Raw genomic sequence first — 16,520 nt, 5'->3', positions numbered from 1 at the left:
GGGAAACTGCAGTGTTTCATCCTTGGGTGATGTAGGCTGTTTTTAAATAATGTAGTGCTCCCTGAGTTGCAAGAAACCCTTTGTCACAATACGCACAGAGCACCTCCAATTCTTTGCTTAACGATTCACCTTCCCAACAGTGAGCCAAGTGCACGTGCTCCACTGCGCAGAGGAACCAAGACCATACTTTTGAGTGCAGAAGATATTGATATCTAACCACAGATTGTTTCTGGGGTGATGCCGGATTTACATGGTCATGATAAACCTCATAACTGCCCATGAAAATCGAAGTGCTTTGGAAAGAACTGAGTACTTACAACACAAATGGAAACCACCTAGAGCAGTACCCAATGCAAACTGGCCAATCCTGCAAAATCTTATCAACACAATCCACTGAAACATGAAATCCTCCATGGCCAAATTAAGCAGTTCCTCATATTACCCCCCTCTCATTAACTACTTCGCTAATTTGCATTTTTTGACTGAAGGCTGGACATATACGTTTATTTGTGAAAGAACACGGTCAAGCTCAGGTGAGGGCTTCAGGAGACAAACACAATAATCCATTAAGGCTGGGGTAATACCAGACAGAAATAAACTAAGACTTATTGGTTATTAACTCGAAATATTAACAACATTCACTTTGTAAGGTATGAAAGGGTGACACTGACAGCCTGTTAACTACTAAATTCTTTCCCAAGCATGTCATCTGGGTGCCCCCAACATTTGCCAAGAACCATTCCACAATCTTATTCTTCTGAACATTAACACCTAAATAAAATGGAACTAAATTATAAGTACAGAACTGGAACTGTGTAGTGTGAAGTGCACAACTATCACACCATTGGATCCCAATAGAAGGAACACCCTTAGTAGGATGCATTCATGTTACTGAAGTGGTACTTGAAGCACTGATGAGCAGTGATTAATGGAGCTTCTCTTGAGACTTTTCCGTGGTCAGGGCCACAGAGAATGGCCTCACAATCGATGTTAGGCCCATGAAAGAGAAGCTGAGAGTACACTCTTTAAGATGCTGTTATAGAGCCCTAGACTTTAATTGTGCAATCGGCGTACAATCAGAGGAACAGAAAGCATGCCTAAAAGGTTAAAATGCATTGATTTCTAAATCTCCTGTCCTGAACAGGATGAGACGGTGTAATAATCATATTCAGCTTTTATCCTTCTCCCTCTCCTGTTCTTAGTTTGATTTCAGTCTCTTAAAAATCCAGATGTATCCTGAGTCCTAAGGTTCAAGAAAATGGTAGGGTCATGGAAAAGTGAAGGCTTCAGAACTCACGGAAAAAGAGTAGAAGACTGTGGAGGGGGGGGGAGGGGTGGGGGGAGGACTCCACAATGCCATATGAAGAAATGCACCCAGCTCTATAAGACAATACGGGTTTGTCAGTAAACATTCTGACCTACCTAAGAACTCAAGTTCTCCTTTGTACCCTGACATTCCATTATTAATCTGATTAGACATGTCGGGCCATGGCATGAACTGATGCATGAAATTAGCGAGAACTGGATACAGAGACTGTCAGTAATAGGGAATCGGGTTTGTCTAGAGCCAGTAAACACCTTTCTTCAGACACTGTTCAATACTTACTTATCTTATGGAGAACAATATTGATCAGAAGTCATGTTGTCATAAAAACGTGAACAGAAATTAAATAATTGGTCATCATAATGTTCCAGTATGGACTGCATATTTTAAAACGGTTGGCACAGGAGTGTGACTTGTGTTTCCCTTTTCCAAAACATTTGAAGGAGCAGTTCCATAATCTATAACTTCTTTCAAATGCTCTGTACGTTTCTGACACTACACCCTCGTGCCAGGTTCGCCATCCTTTATCGCTTGCAGGCTTTCTCATTAAAGCGGTGGATGGTGACGCAGCCATGATACGAGACAGGCCGAGGCATGGCTGCCACGCCGGTGATGATGCCAGTTGCCGGATCGTAGCACAGTATGGTGTCTGTGGCCTCTCCATTCTCTCCTCTCCCACCCAAAATGAAGATTTTTCCATTGCATACAGACATGCCGCAGTTTTCCTGTTGAAAAGGAGAGAAAATGAAATATGACTCACAGGTTTCACCACATCTAAATGTTAAGAACCTTGAATGCACTTAAAATGTATATGAACGTGCCACAGAAACACAGCATGCAAGCCTATTTAGGTGTCTTAGCTTTAGGTCGACTAGCTGAATGCAATTAAAAGAAAGAACAAGGGCGTCTCGATGGAACCTCGAAGAGCTACAGAGTTCTTTGACCATGGCTATGTTTGTATACTGTTGTGACTTATCTATTTTGTGTAGCCAAATTGCTTCTATTTCCCCGTGGAGAAGGGCCTCCTACATGTGCAGTCTCCATTATGGTGGGACATTGCTTAGAGTAGGACAGAAGGGCCTGAATGACATTTGGAACGATGGCTTGGGCTTCCCACCACCTCAAACCCCTGGCTATTCCTACAAGTTGTGGGGCTGTGGTGTAATGCTGGGTGTGGGCCAGTCAGGAATCAACACCGCAGAGATAACCAAAGAAAGGGAGATAAAAAGCAGCTAACTTAATAATAAGTAAATTGACTATTTAAAGATGGAAAAACAGATTAAAGAATCAATTAAGTATATAAGATACAAATAGTAATTATGCAAAGGAGTTTTAAAGTCTTAGTGGGTTTCCCCCTAGAAGTTCAGCTGTGCTGCTGTAAAGGGATCAGCAGCTTGCAGAAATTCAATAGCCCCATAAGAATTCAGCAGGACGATTTCAAAGAAATGCTTACGTTGTAGTTTTTTAATGAATTTCTAGAGACCGTCCTGAACGATGTCAAGTTCCATAGACAGTGTCAATTTAAGTGATATAAATGATGTTTTCAGAACACGCACAATGGCTTTGGAGGATACACAGGGTGTAAAATAAAAGATGATACTGATACATGTATGCCATCAGTCCCATGCGAAAAAACACACCTTGTGCACAGAAGTTGTTCAAAAGGCTGTCAATATAGATACTTGTTCCTAAACTGAGAAACAAAAAAAAACCAAAGAGACCGACTCAAAAAGGTAAAGTTAACTTATGTTTAAGGTTACAATTGCTTGCGATTCACAAAGGTAGTTTACTAGTATCTTTACGACTGCGGAGTCTCTGCACATAAAAATATACAACAGTCCTATCTTTTTATGTAAGGAGGCTCAGAAGTCGTAAAGATGGTGTTAGTAAAATACCTTTGTGAAAAGCAATCAAAAGCTTACACAAAAGTGTAAGTTTACTTTAGGGAATTTGTCCCCAGGATTTTAATCCCAAAGACAGATTTACAAACTGATGAGGTAGGAAAACCCTTAAAGAACTAGGCATGGTGTAAGAACACAAAATGTGGAAAGTTAACATTTTTCCAAGTAACAGCTGCAATTACCATTGGAAACCGATTTACATAGTGGGGCTTCATTTTACTCTACAAGATTTCATAAGCATACAGCAAAAAGGAAGGGGCGAGGTTTACTGGAAGTTAAATCAAAACTAAATCTGTAATAACTAGCTGCTTCAATGCAGCCTTTTTATTTGCATTTAGGGACATATACACCTGATATTATAATTAATAGACAGGAATGCATCCAAAAATAAATACATCCCAGAATGAAAAAAAAGGGACTGGAGGGGCTAGTCATGCATGGGAAAACTGGGTGGATATGCTAATATTAATGTAGAATCATATGATGATACTAAATGGCATTTCATTTGAGATATTTATTTCTTTACATCATAAAACAGGCAACAATGAGCATGGCCTGAAGGGTAGGAATACGTTTCTGTTTTCACAAGGAAGTTGAAGGGCATAAGCCTGGATGCAAAGCTTCAGCACTAACGTTTTACTGTTTTCTGAAAGGTCCAAGTGTGGAGATGCTTCATGAGGTGCAAAATTATCCAAACATTGATGACTCCTTTAAGGTCTTCTGAATGAAGTTTGCCTAAGTCATCTACAAGCAAGAAGAAAGGAACCCTGAGCAGATCTGTCCTTCTGAAACTGCCACAGCGAAAGGAAAGGTATCAACAAACAAGCCTACTTTCTAAGTGACTGAGATGGGAGGGAAATACATGGTGGTCGCCATTCTTCAAACAGGTTTCTGGAGGGTGATCTGCACATTGTTGGCTAAATCGGCAAAAAAAGGAGAAGGCTACACGATTTAAACAAAGATGAGGCAGTTAAGGCAAAGGCAATGGCGAGAGGTGCAGTTACAGAGGTGGTGATATGAATCCATTAGAATAGCATAACAGTTGGGGAGCAAGGACTCCATTTTTACCACCACAACTAACAACGCTCTATTTTCCTGTCCTGGGAAAAGACAGCCCAAGTTTGCATGTGGGTCAAAGATGAGCCACACAACCAAGAAGAACACAGTGACTTGTGGCTAACAGAAGCACATACTTATTACATTTCCTGGATAGTCTGCACCATATAAGGGTGGCAATGGAGGGAAGAGCTCAGTCTGAAGCTATCCAGTAGTTCTCTGCTGAAGATTGTTCTGAAGTCAGAAGAATAAATGTACAGAATATGAGTCTGCATAACGTGATTTGCAGGTAGTAACTTATTCATGTTGCTATGAGTAGTACCAGGGTCTCAGTCAGCTGACATGGGAGGACCTTATATATGCCCCTACAGGTGTTTCAGTTACAATGCTAGCAATGTCACACACGATGGAACATGCTAAAAAATAAGAGAACAGTTCCTGCTCAATATTATAAGCTGCAGAAAGGGATGCATAGCAAGATGATAAATAGACTGATACCAATAGGTTCAGAGGCGATCCCATTGTTACGTAATATTTTGTAACCATCCTGTGATCTACAGAGGCATGGCTATTCTGCCCGTAAGATGCCACTTTAATCACACAGCAGAATCTGATACAGGATGCCAACCATTTTGCAAAACAAATAACGGAAGTCATGTCTGGAACATTTTCGATGTTTAAGTGGTAAACAGACGAGAGGCATTTTATTGCCTATATTTTAGCAATGTAAGGCCACATCTCACAGCAATGACTGGTTAGTGTCTTCTCTGTAGAAATAGCATGAGGCCCAGGGATTTTTTTTTATGTATGAAGCTTAGGAACCCGTAAGCAGTGTGTGTAGAGAACCCCTTTGTCCTGTAGAGCATATTCAGAGGGTTGAACCACACCATAAGGCTGTACTGATAGTGGGAAGTTGTTACTAAGGTGAATTTCAGTTGTTTAATAACTGGACTCGAAGAGGATTTGAATGAGAATTTTAGAAATGAAAGAGAGCTAATAACTCTTGATGGGGAGGTGGAAACCCTTGAAAATCACTGAATTTAAAAATATTTAATTGACATTTATCGTTTGGAGTTTGTTGTCCTTTTAAAACATTCAAAAACACTAAGTTTTTAATTGAAAATACAAGCTTCAACAGGATCAAGGAAACAACATGGCTTGTGGCACTGGGTGAGAGGCAGGAAAACTGAGCATCAGAAAAAAAATCTCATAACAATGCAACAATTCATTGCTTCCCAGTGTCAAAGTCGTTTTTATCCGATCTGTTTTGGAATTATTATGTAGTTTCTCTCCACTTCATTGGGAGAACCTCTTGGTGTAGTGTGAAGTTTCCAACTCTTTACACGTCACAAATTACGACAGGAAATGCAAACAGATACACGACATAAACGTGCACTTAGCATGTTTCTTACTTGATCCAATGATTAATGAAAATATTTCACTCAACATTACTATTAAAGAGTACATTTATTGTAGAATTAGAGAATCTACTCACAAGAGTGTGTTTAACCATGTTAATGTAGATGGTTTAAAGACGCCTTAATGAATATAAAACCATCCTCATTTGATAGATAATGTACTTACTCTAAAAAGGAAACCAGATTTCCTATGTGTGTGCTATAACAGATGATTAACACATAATGACCTTAAACGAAGACTAAAACCATCCTCCGATTTGTAGAATGTGATCTTATCTGAAACAATAAGGTTTATGTAATGTGTGCATTAATGTTACATGTACATGCATTTAAAATGTAGTTCTCAGTCATACTTACACCTGATCAAATCTAAAAGGTTTTTGTATGCTAAATGAGGTATTAACTTAATGCAATACTAGAAACTATATTAATTTGTGTTTAAATGTGCACCACTGAATTAATGTTTAACTTGAATTAACAACATAGGAGCGTATTTCACCTTGTTGCTTTTCATAAAATACTGTTTTTCATTTGTTTCTAACAAATTTCTTGCAGGTATTCACATGCATTGTTAGTTTAGAACAGATATATTACTGGATTAGAGATAGAGAAAAGAGCCTGAGACAAAGACCTTGGCTAGGGTAGATGGAGAGTCAGTGCGCTAACTGAATAGACTTATTTAACACGTTAGATTCCACATATGTCTGAGAGAGGGATGCCATTCCCATATCTACTGTGGGACAATGCAATGATGTTGCAGTCTGCAACTTTGAAATTTGACGGGGACAATGGACCCCTGATGGTGTGATCAAGGGGGTGTTGCCTGTGGACTTAGCACGTTATAATATACTGTTACCATTGGACTTGGGAGCAGATGCATTGCAGATCCCTTCAAATCCTTTGCTGGCTTCAGATCCTTCCTAAGCCCCTTTGAGAGTCCTTCCTGATCTTGCCTGACTGCTTTATCAACCCCCCATCGGACTCTATGCAGATCTCTCTCGTGGATTCCTTATAGACGACTTCACTAATTTGCCACTACTTGAATTGGACTTTGAGAGGTTTAGAGCTTAATGCTTTCCCTTTTGATTCTTGCTTAAGTGTGCTTCAGGCTAACACTTACTTCTGACCCACAGAAGACTCTTCACCGAGCTTCTAAGATGCTAACGCTACCCTACTTAGGGGCCGATTACAATCATGTTAGAAAAGGCTCCAAACGGGATTCGGATTCTTCAAATCCGATTCGGAGCCTATGTTTCTGACCGAATCGTCCACCTTTCCAGATGACCAAGTATGATGCGAGGAAGCCATCCGGGCTGACCAAATCGGTTCCGAGTGCGATTCAGGCAGTCTGATCCGAACGAGCGAGTACATGACTGAATCTGACAGCCAAACTGACTCGGTTTTGCCGAGACGAAACAGCTGTGGGAATTAGACTTTGGAGGCCCTAGCAGGGCCCCCTTCACCCAGGGGGCTCTGAATCGGTCGCAGGGGGGTACCCAGGGCCCCCCTTTCCATGCATGCATCGTGTGGCGGCCACCATGGGGTGCCCACCAAAGGGTGCATGCTTTTCCCCACGATTAGATTTGGGGGTCTCTAGTTGGCACAGGTAGGTACTTGTGACAAATAGAGACCCTTGCCTCTAGTCAGGATACGGGGATTATACTCCTAAATAACCCCTGCTCACCCCCTTGGTAGCTTGGCACGGGCAGACAGGCTTATCTCAGAGGCAGTGTGTAAAGCATTTGTGACCACATACAGTAACCCAGTGACAACACTACAGATGGACACCACACAAGGTTTTATATAAAAAATAAGTAGACTTTATATAGAGTTACCACAAGACCATAAACGACAAAAATACACAATACTGTTACTTTAAGATGGTAGATTTAGCTTAGTTCAGTTCAGTTCTTAAGATGCAACACTTTGCGTCAATGTACCTTAGGTTGCGTTGCGCTTCCATGACAAGCAATGTCGCAGCAAGGGAAATGCGGCAAAGTTCAGGTGCAAAGAAATAAAGACATGAATGTCTTCCAGATGCGGCACGCTTCTCCGGGGATGCAAGAAGTTCTCGGTTCGAGGCATGGACTGCAGCGGCGACACCCTTATTCAGCGATGTGACGGCAACAGCTCCAACTGGGACACTCTTCTCCCACGATGCGTGAAGCTTCCGCGCAATGCGGCAACTACAGTGGCGACATCCACGATGCGACTGCAGCAGCTCCTACCGCGGCGCGCTTCTCGGGGATGCGAGGCGCTTTTCTTTGATGCGGTGCAGTGCGACAGTTCCAGCGGCGACACCCTCCTTCGGAGTTGCGAAGGCAGGCACAGTGACGGCGACACGCTCCGACCTCGTTGCGAGAGTCTTCTCTCGATGCAGTGCAATGCGACAGCTACAGCGGCGACACCCTTCTTCGGAGTTGCGACGGAAGCAGCAGCAACGCACTTCCTCTTTGTTGCGGCACGCTTCTCTAGATGCGGTGCAGTGCGAAAGTTCAAGCGAGTTGCGACGGCAGGCACAGCAACGGCGACATGCTTCTTCTTCGATGAGTCGCGCTTCCAGCTCCTTGCAACACGCAGTCCCTCAGAAGGCCCAAAACAGCAGCAGGCACTTCCAAGGAACTCTGGGGAGCTGGGGGTTGAAGTCTGTTTCCCTGAGACTTCAGCAGTAGGCAAGCTCTTTCGAAGCCCTTGGAGATCCTTCACAAGTTGAAAGCAAAGTACACAAAGTTCCTTTCTCCGTCCTTTGGGAGTAAGGCAACCACTGCAGGCCAATCCCCCAGGCAGCACTTCAGCTTGGGAATAGTCTCTCCTCAGTTTCTTCAGGTTCCTCGCCTCAGTAAAAGTTTCTTCTTGTTGTCCAAAAGTGATCTAATTTCATGGGATCAGGGTCCCAATACTTATACCCCAAAATCCTTTGTTCTCTGAGGGGAGAGGGGCCTTTGCCCAATCCAAACCGGTTCTGAAGCACTCTGTTCACCAGACTTCTCCTTTACTTTCACAGTGCAGGGCAGGCACATCATACGCCCCACAGGCGGTGGAGCTAGCATTGTGGAAGGCAAGTACAGTCCTGAAGCACTTTGTTTACAGGACTCCTTCTCTTCTTTCAGTGTGCAGGGAAGAGACATCAGCCGCTCTACAGGAGGTGGAGCTAGCATTGTGGAAGGCAGGCAGAGCCCTATTCAAGGTTCAGGGGCAACTCCTCCCTCCCATCTAGATGCAGATCTCTCTATTCACCACAGGGCTGACTCATCCTGTCTCTTGGAATTCCCCAGCCCTGTCACTCACCAAACCAGACAAAGGAATACACAACCTAGCAGAGGCAGGCTTGAAAGGTTAGGCAAGCAAATACCTACTTTCTAAAAGTGGTATTTGCAAATACAGCATGTTAAATCCAACTTTACTAAAAGATGTATTTTATCATTCTGAGTTCAGGCATACTAAACTCGAATTTCTTCCATGTTCTCTGAGACAGTTAGGATTATAAACATGTATTAATCTAACAGCCCATTCTGGTCTATGGAGAACAGTTAGCCTTGCAATAGTGAAAAACGAAAATGGCTGTAATTCACTATTAGGACATGCCACACACATCAGGGCTTGTCCTACCTTATACTTACAATGCACCCTGCCCTTGGGCCTACCATAGGGGTGACTGATATGAAGAAAAGGGAAGGTTTAGGGACTGGTAAGTGGGTGCACCTGCCCAGTCAGCATGACCGTACCAGACTGCACGCAGGCTCTGCAATGGCAGACCTTAGACACATTTTACAAGGCTGCTTCGGTGGGTGGCACAACCAGTGCTGCAAGCACACCAGCAGCATTTGGATTTACACGCCCTGGGCACACTCAGTGCACTGTACTAGGGTCTGACAAGAAAACCAAATAGCCAAACATGGAACCACTGATTAATACATCAATTTACAATAGGGGGCACTCTCACTGTGGCACTGGACAGCAGTGGCACAGTGCCCAAAGCATCTAACACCAGCAAAAATACATGAGGCAACAGCAAAAATGGAAGGGAGACCCACGCCAATGGTGCTAGGCCTAACTCGTGTCCCCTCCAGCTGAAATGTGGGGAGAACTACCCTAACTCCTGGGAGGTCTCATCACTAAGGCGGAAAAATCTGGACAGACCATCAGCGTTGGCGTGTTCTGTACCAGGGCAGTGTTCCACCGTAAAGTCCATACCCTGTAGGGAAATAGACCACCTCAACAGCTTTGAATTCTCACCCCTCATTTGCATCAACCATCTAAGGGGCCTGTGGTCTGTCTGTCAACCCAGAAGTGAGTCCCAAACAGGTATGGTCTCAGCTTCTTCAGTGCCCAGACCACAGCAAATGCCTCACGCTCAATAGCACTCCATCTCTGTTCCCGTGGTAGGAACCTCCTACTAATGAAGGCTACGGGTTGATCTAGGCCCTCCTCATTTATCTGTGACAGAACGGACCCACACCATGCTCTGAAGCGTCTGTCTGAACGATAAACTCTCTGGAGAAGTTGGGGCCAAGAGCACGGGCGCCGTGCACATGGCAGCTTTTAGGGCCTCTAAAGCTTTCTGACAGGTGTCAGTCCAAATCACTTTCCTGGGCTGCTTCCTGGAAGTCAGCTCTGTTAAGGGTACAACAATGTTCCATACCCCTTGACAAACCTCCTGTGATACCCAGTGAGTCCTAAAAAGGCTCTCACCTGTGTCTGGGTTTTGGGTGGCTCCAAGCCAGGATGGTTTCAATCTTGGGTTGTAGGGGCGCCACCTGGCCGCTCCCAACTTGGTGTCCCAAGTACACCACGGAACTCTGCCCGATCTGGCACTTACTCACCATCAACACTTACCAGAGGTGGCGCAGATGTTCCTCCCACCTGACACTGAACACTGCAATGTCATCCAGGTAGGCGGAACTGAACTCATCCAGTCCAACCAACACCTGGTTGACCAACCTCTGAAAGGTGCCAGGGGCATTCCTCATCCCAAAAGGCATAACACGGACTGGAAATGCCCATCTGGTGTGGAGATTGCTGACCTCTCCTTTGCCCCATCAGTCAAGGCGATCTGCCAGTACCCAGACGTTAAGTCAAACGTGAAGAGGTACCGTGCAGCCCCTAGCCGATCAATGAGCTCATCAGCTCTGGAGATGGGGTGTGCGTCCGTCTTCATGACTGAATTGAGCCCTCTGTAGTCCACACAGAACCGGAGTTCGGGTGTGGCACCCGGCGCTGCAGCCTTTGGGACCAAGACCACTGGGCTGGCCCAAGGACTGCTAGAGGACTCAATCACCCCTAGCGCAAGCATCTTTCAGACCTCCTCTTTGATGCAAACCCTCACCCTGTCAGTTACCCTGTAAGTTTTATGCTTCACTGGTAAGCGGTCTCCTGGGTCCACATCATGGACGCACCAATCTGTGAGACCCGGAACCAGGGAGATCAGATCAGAAAACTGTCCCAGCAACTGGCGGCAGTCATTCTGTTGGTCATGGGTCAGGGTGGAAGAGAGGTTAACACCATCCACTGACTCATCTTGGTTTGAGGCTGACAGGAGGTCAGGAAGAGGCTCAGTCTCCTCCTCCATCCCAGCACCTGTTGCAAAGAGCATGCCCACTTCAGACCTCTCCAAGTGGGTCTTAAGGCGGTTGACATGTAGGACCCTCAAGGGGTTCCTAGGAGACCGCAAGTCCACCAAGTAGGTAATTGGACTCTTGCGCTCCACAACCTCAAATGGTCCGGTCCACTTATCCTGGAGCGCGCAAAACTCCACGGGGGCCATGACCCACACTTTCTGGCCAGGTTGAAGCTCTACCAGAGTGGCATTCTGGTCATACCATCGCTTCATCTCTTCTTGGCTGGCTTCCAGATTAACCTCAGCGAGTTGCCTGAACCGCCTAGTCTTGTTCCTGAAGGCCAGCATGTAGCTATATACATCCTGGGGAGGTTTCCTGGGAGATTGCTCCCAGCCTTCTTTGACCAGACTCAGAGGACCTCTGACTGGGTGTCCATGGAGAAGCTCAAAGGGACTGAACCCTAGAGATTTCTGTGGCACCTCATGGTATGCAAAGAGTAGGCACGGTAAGAGGACGTCCCACTTACGCCTCATGGGTTCCTCAAGACCCATTATCATGCCCTTCAGGGTCCGATTGAACCTTTCAACCAACCCGTTTCCTTGGGGGTGATAAGGAGTGGTGAACTTGTAAGTTACACCGCAATCCTGCCACAGGGACTTCATATACTTGGAAATGAAGTTAGGTTCCCGGTCAGACACTACCTTGTGAGGGAATCCCACATTCGGGAGGAAATTCCCATCAGTGCTCGTCCCACCACAGGGGCCGTCACTGTCCTCAGAGGTATGGCTTCCGGGTACCGGGTGGCATGGTGTCCACCAAGACCAGGATGAACCTGTTGCCCATGATAGTCTTGGGGTCCAGTGGCCCCACAATGTCAATCCCCACCCGCTCAAAGGGGGTACTGACCACAGGGAATGGCTGGAGAGGAGCCTTGTGCTTCCTCCCACTCTTTCCACTTGCCTGGCAAGTCTGACAAGTCCTGCAATGAGTGTCTGAACTCTTACGAAGGCCAATGAAAGTGGGTAAAAAGCCTTTCAAAGGTCTTGTTCTGTCCCAAATGTCTTGCTAACGGCACATCATGACTCCCCCCTAGTAGGAAGGCTCTGAAGCACTGGATTCAAGATAGCCTGGCCGAAGAAGGATGACATACCCTGAAACCGGTCCCAGGATGCTTGTTTCCGGTCCAGGGAGGATCTGGCCTGACAGTTCGGTCTGGACTGTTCCCATGGGGCACAAGGTCAAGACTGATTTGCATATGTCTGGGTCCAAACTGGGGTGGCGTAGTGGGCAAAAGAACGATGGATTTAGCCCAGATATTTTGACTGGGGGAGAATGTTTGCATTGTCAGCATTCCATCCATCATTTGTTTGCTGTAACACAAGCCCACTAGCAGCATTTGGTTTACAAGCCCTGGGCACACTTAGTGCACTTTACTAGGGTCTGACAAGTAAACCAAATTAGCCAATCATGGAATCAATAATCCATACATCCATTTACAATAGGGAGCACTTGCACTGTGGCACTAGACAACAGTGGCACAGTGCCCAAGGCATCTAACACCAGCAAAAACACATGAGGCAACAACAAAAATGGAAGGGAGACCCACACCAAGGTGCCAGGTCTAACACATGTTTACACAACATATACAAAGATTTCTGGAATTCACATGAAGTGCATTAGTACAAATACATGGTCTCCATCTTTAGGTTATTTTTGCCATTAGTGAGATCAAAATCAAAAAGGAGCACAGCGGATCAACAGTCTGATTTGGAAATTGAAACCACAGAGCATCAAGGTGCCTTAGTTAGCAAAAAAAGCAGCAAGGAATTGATTGACATTTGCATCGAAACAGCCAGTCTGAGGAACTCTTCACCCATGGGAGAATTAGTCAGAGAAGGCTTAATTCAGGGGCGATTGATTTTTATTTGTTACTTCACTGCTATTCTGGGTAGATAATGTATGGAGAATACCCTTTTTAAATAATGCCTGGAGTGCCGTTGAAAATTTGCCAATAGCAACAAACTGTATTTATTGCCTACCCAAAGACCACAAGTATGACAGTTGTTCTGCTAGATCTTTGTTGTAATAAAAATATTGAAAAATAGAAAGAAACAGTGCAGGGCTCACTACGCTCTGATGTAGAAGTTGGGACAATTAAAACAGCCTTCCAAGTATGATGAATTGGTCTCAGAAGAGGAGAGCGTGGAATGGTCGAATGGCACACAAGAGGCACAGGGAAGAATTTCAAGACTTTGACATGAAAGTTAGAATATCTAATAAAGTCGAGAAACTCAAGATGATTTCTAAGTAAATTCTAGCAATGTCTAAAGGCATAAGCATATAATGCCTCAGGGTAGTAAATTCCCAGAAACTAAGGGTTTCATTTATATGTTGACGGAGAGAGGACGCTGTTGCGATGGCGACAGAGTTTTCTCCCCAGCAGCATAATCTGCCCGCTTGATTTCGATTTGCGCTGACCATGGTTTTACAACGGTGGATTCTACTCCATCCCCGACATGGTCAAACCCCTCCGATTGCATTGGGTCTCAAGAGAAAGAAAGGTGAACCTGCAGAGGTGAACAATGGCACATGTCGAACTAACTAAAACATTTTCACACAGCTAAAACATAAAATTCACCGAGTAAGAACCAATCAAAAATCAGTGTTTCCACAGTACTTGATGTCAATCTCTTTCTCACTGATAATACAATGCCAGATTCTACTATCATTACAATATCTTGCGAACGAGTGTCCACCTCCTCTGTCTCCCATCCTGTGTGGTTGCTGAAAATCATCATCCAACCAATTAATTGCAACAAACATGACCTTCACACAGCAAACTAATGAAAAATAATTTTTAAGAAAAATAAAGTGACTCCAGTGCCGGAAACGAAAAGAAAATTATACATACCAAGCAAAAATACTATTTTGAGTTTAAAATGGAGTCTTGCACCTGGGCCCACCTATTCCAATGTTATGATGGGTATATCCTAAATATAGCTAAATCGAAAACATAAAAATCACTTGTTTTACTTAAACTAAGTGTAAAATAACATGTGCACTCAGTTAAGTAATGGTTGAGTAAGCCAAAATGTATCATATTATTAAGCTCAAATAAACAATGATGACTTTGCGTCATCAATTTCCCAATCCTCTGATGGCTCGTAGAGCCATTACATTAAACATCAACCTTTTTCTTTAATGACAATTCAGAAACTGTTTGCTGATCGCTGCTTCTTACGCCTGGGTTCCTCTAACTCCTTCAACTCATAAACACAACACCGTCCCTTTTCCAGTTCTATTTCTTCCCTCTTTCCTTTCAATCCATTGCCATCAGATAATTTTTCTCCAGCTTTCTGTTCAGTATTTTTTTCCACTTTGATCAACTTGAATAAAAATGTGCCTAGCTAAAGTGAAGGTAAGTTTCATTTCTATTAAGGACACAGAGACGAGGATTATGCTTAATCTACCTTGGTTTTAGTTCATATTTCAGAACTCAGCAGCCATTTAAATTTTAAAAACTACTTTTCCCATGAACAACAGGGAAAAAAAATCAATAAAGAGCAGAAGACCTTTTATCATCCCGCAGTTGACCCCAACATAGTCCTTTCTTGCTGCCTATACCACTTCTTTCTTTGCGCAAATCAAGTAACCATCAGACTTCACGCATCCTGTTTGGAACCATCACTCGCTGCAACAAGAGGCATTATCAGAAAACCATTTTAGTGCGTGAACAAAACAGCAAGGCCAACCGAATGTCACACAAACAGTTCATTCTAAATTTGTACGTAGAACTTCAATAGCAAGACATGACAACAGAATAATAAACTGTAACCTCAAAATGGAATTACCTACTCCAGTGCATGAGGGGGAACTGTGTGTCCATTGATCGCTTGGTGGGCTAATCCTCGGCTTAATGTCCTTAATAGAATTGAAACTTTAGCTAGTCAAATTTTCATTCTATGTCAGTTCAAAGCTTGTTTACACCAATTGGAACCATTCCAACACTAGCTCAAAATAGAACCTTTTAAAGGTTAAATCCGAGTACCAGTCTGCAGCCCGCATTAGATCCTCCAAAAGGCCTTTGAGGCCATAGCACCTCTAGCCGAGTGAGCTCCAAAGGACTTGATGTCAATACCTGCCTCTTGCATAACCCAGCAAACCCAGCAGGCTATCTTTGGAGAAGACACCACCTTAATGCAATGAGTAATTGGCTTTTGCCCGGGGGGGAGGGAGGAGGGCGGACTTCCATTGTCAAATCTTCATAAGCTCACACTGGCACATAAGTACAGCATTGTTGGACTTGTAGCACTTATAAAACTTCATCCTATTTTGCGTGCACAATAACTAAAGATAATCTGTTTTTAAGAACAATGGCTCTACTGGCTATTAATTCTGTCAGTCAGTCAACGACCTTTATTCAGCTAAAAAGGCATAAAAGTTAAAACATAATTTATACAATCAATTAGAAGCTATCAATTCTGAATTAATTGCACCTAATTCACCAGCGGTATCAGCTGCGATCCTTTCAACCAAAGTAGCTAACTTTCTAATTTTTATATCATTTAAAATCACACTTAAACAAGCATTGGCATAGCCAATAGGTCTCGCCTTTGGGACCTTATAAGTGTTTAGCCACGCAACAGTTGATATTGTTGCACCAAGGATATTGTTCTGCATAACTAAATAGTTAGAAGGTCCCAAAAGCTAGACCTATTGGCTATGCCAATGCTTGTTTACCTAGACCCCTGGTTGCTGTTGTGGGGCATGGTGTGGCCAAAGAAGCATGTTGTATAGTAATAGAGGAATGTGGTGCCAAAGTAGGTGGAGAATTACATGTGAGGTGGGTGTACAAGAGGCACGTTTACCCGGAGAGTTCAAGCTTTTGCAAGATTGCATATGAATCTGGCATTAAAATGAATATCTTTCTCCATACATAATGTCATACCAACTGTATAGTCAGGTGGACCAATTCTATATCAGATATAGTCCGTCCTCATGTAACGTAACTGATGCTATGTAAAGCGCTCTGATACCTGATTCGGTTCGGGCCTAGTTCGCGCTATATAAAACTCTGCAAAAAAAAAAAAAAGATATAAATGGTATTGAGGGGTAGGAGGAAAACGTGAGAAGGGCTTAGTATGTATTTTAATGGTTTTTCTACTGAATGTCAGTGAGGTAACTTCTTTAATGGTAGCATGTTAGTAGGAAGCGATAGAGTGTTGTTTACGAGTATCACACATCCATTTGAAGCTAGTGGTCA

At 43.8% G+C, this 16,520-nt stretch overlaps 1 protein-coding gene across 2 annotated transcripts in view; it reads right to left on the bottom strand.

The window, feature by feature from the left end:
• Positions 1-1,031: 1,031 nt before the first annotated feature.
• KLHL24 (kelch like family member 24) overlaps positions 1,032-16,520 on the bottom strand; it is a 352,308-nt gene continuing 336,819 nt past the window's right edge. Inside the window, exon 8 of one of the 2 annotated variants that reach the window (XM_078665500.1) lies at positions 1,032-2,049. In XM_078665500.1, the coding sequence (XP_078521626.1) occupies positions 1,849-2,049 (201 nt within the window). In that variant the 3' untranslated portion in view covers positions 1,032-1,848. The remainder of the gene's footprint in view (positions 2,050-16,520) is intronic. The other variant, XM_078665501.1, reaches the window with a different exon arrangement.

Source organism: Lissotriton helveticus, chromosome 11, assembly GCF_964261635.1.
Source record: "Lissotriton helveticus chromosome 11, aLisHel1.1, whole genome shotgun sequence".
In the NCBI taxonomy this organism is placed as follows: Eukaryota; Metazoa; Chordata; class Amphibia; order Caudata; family Salamandridae; genus Lissotriton; species Lissotriton helveticus.
This window is presented reverse-complemented; position numbering and strand designations above follow the sequence as displayed.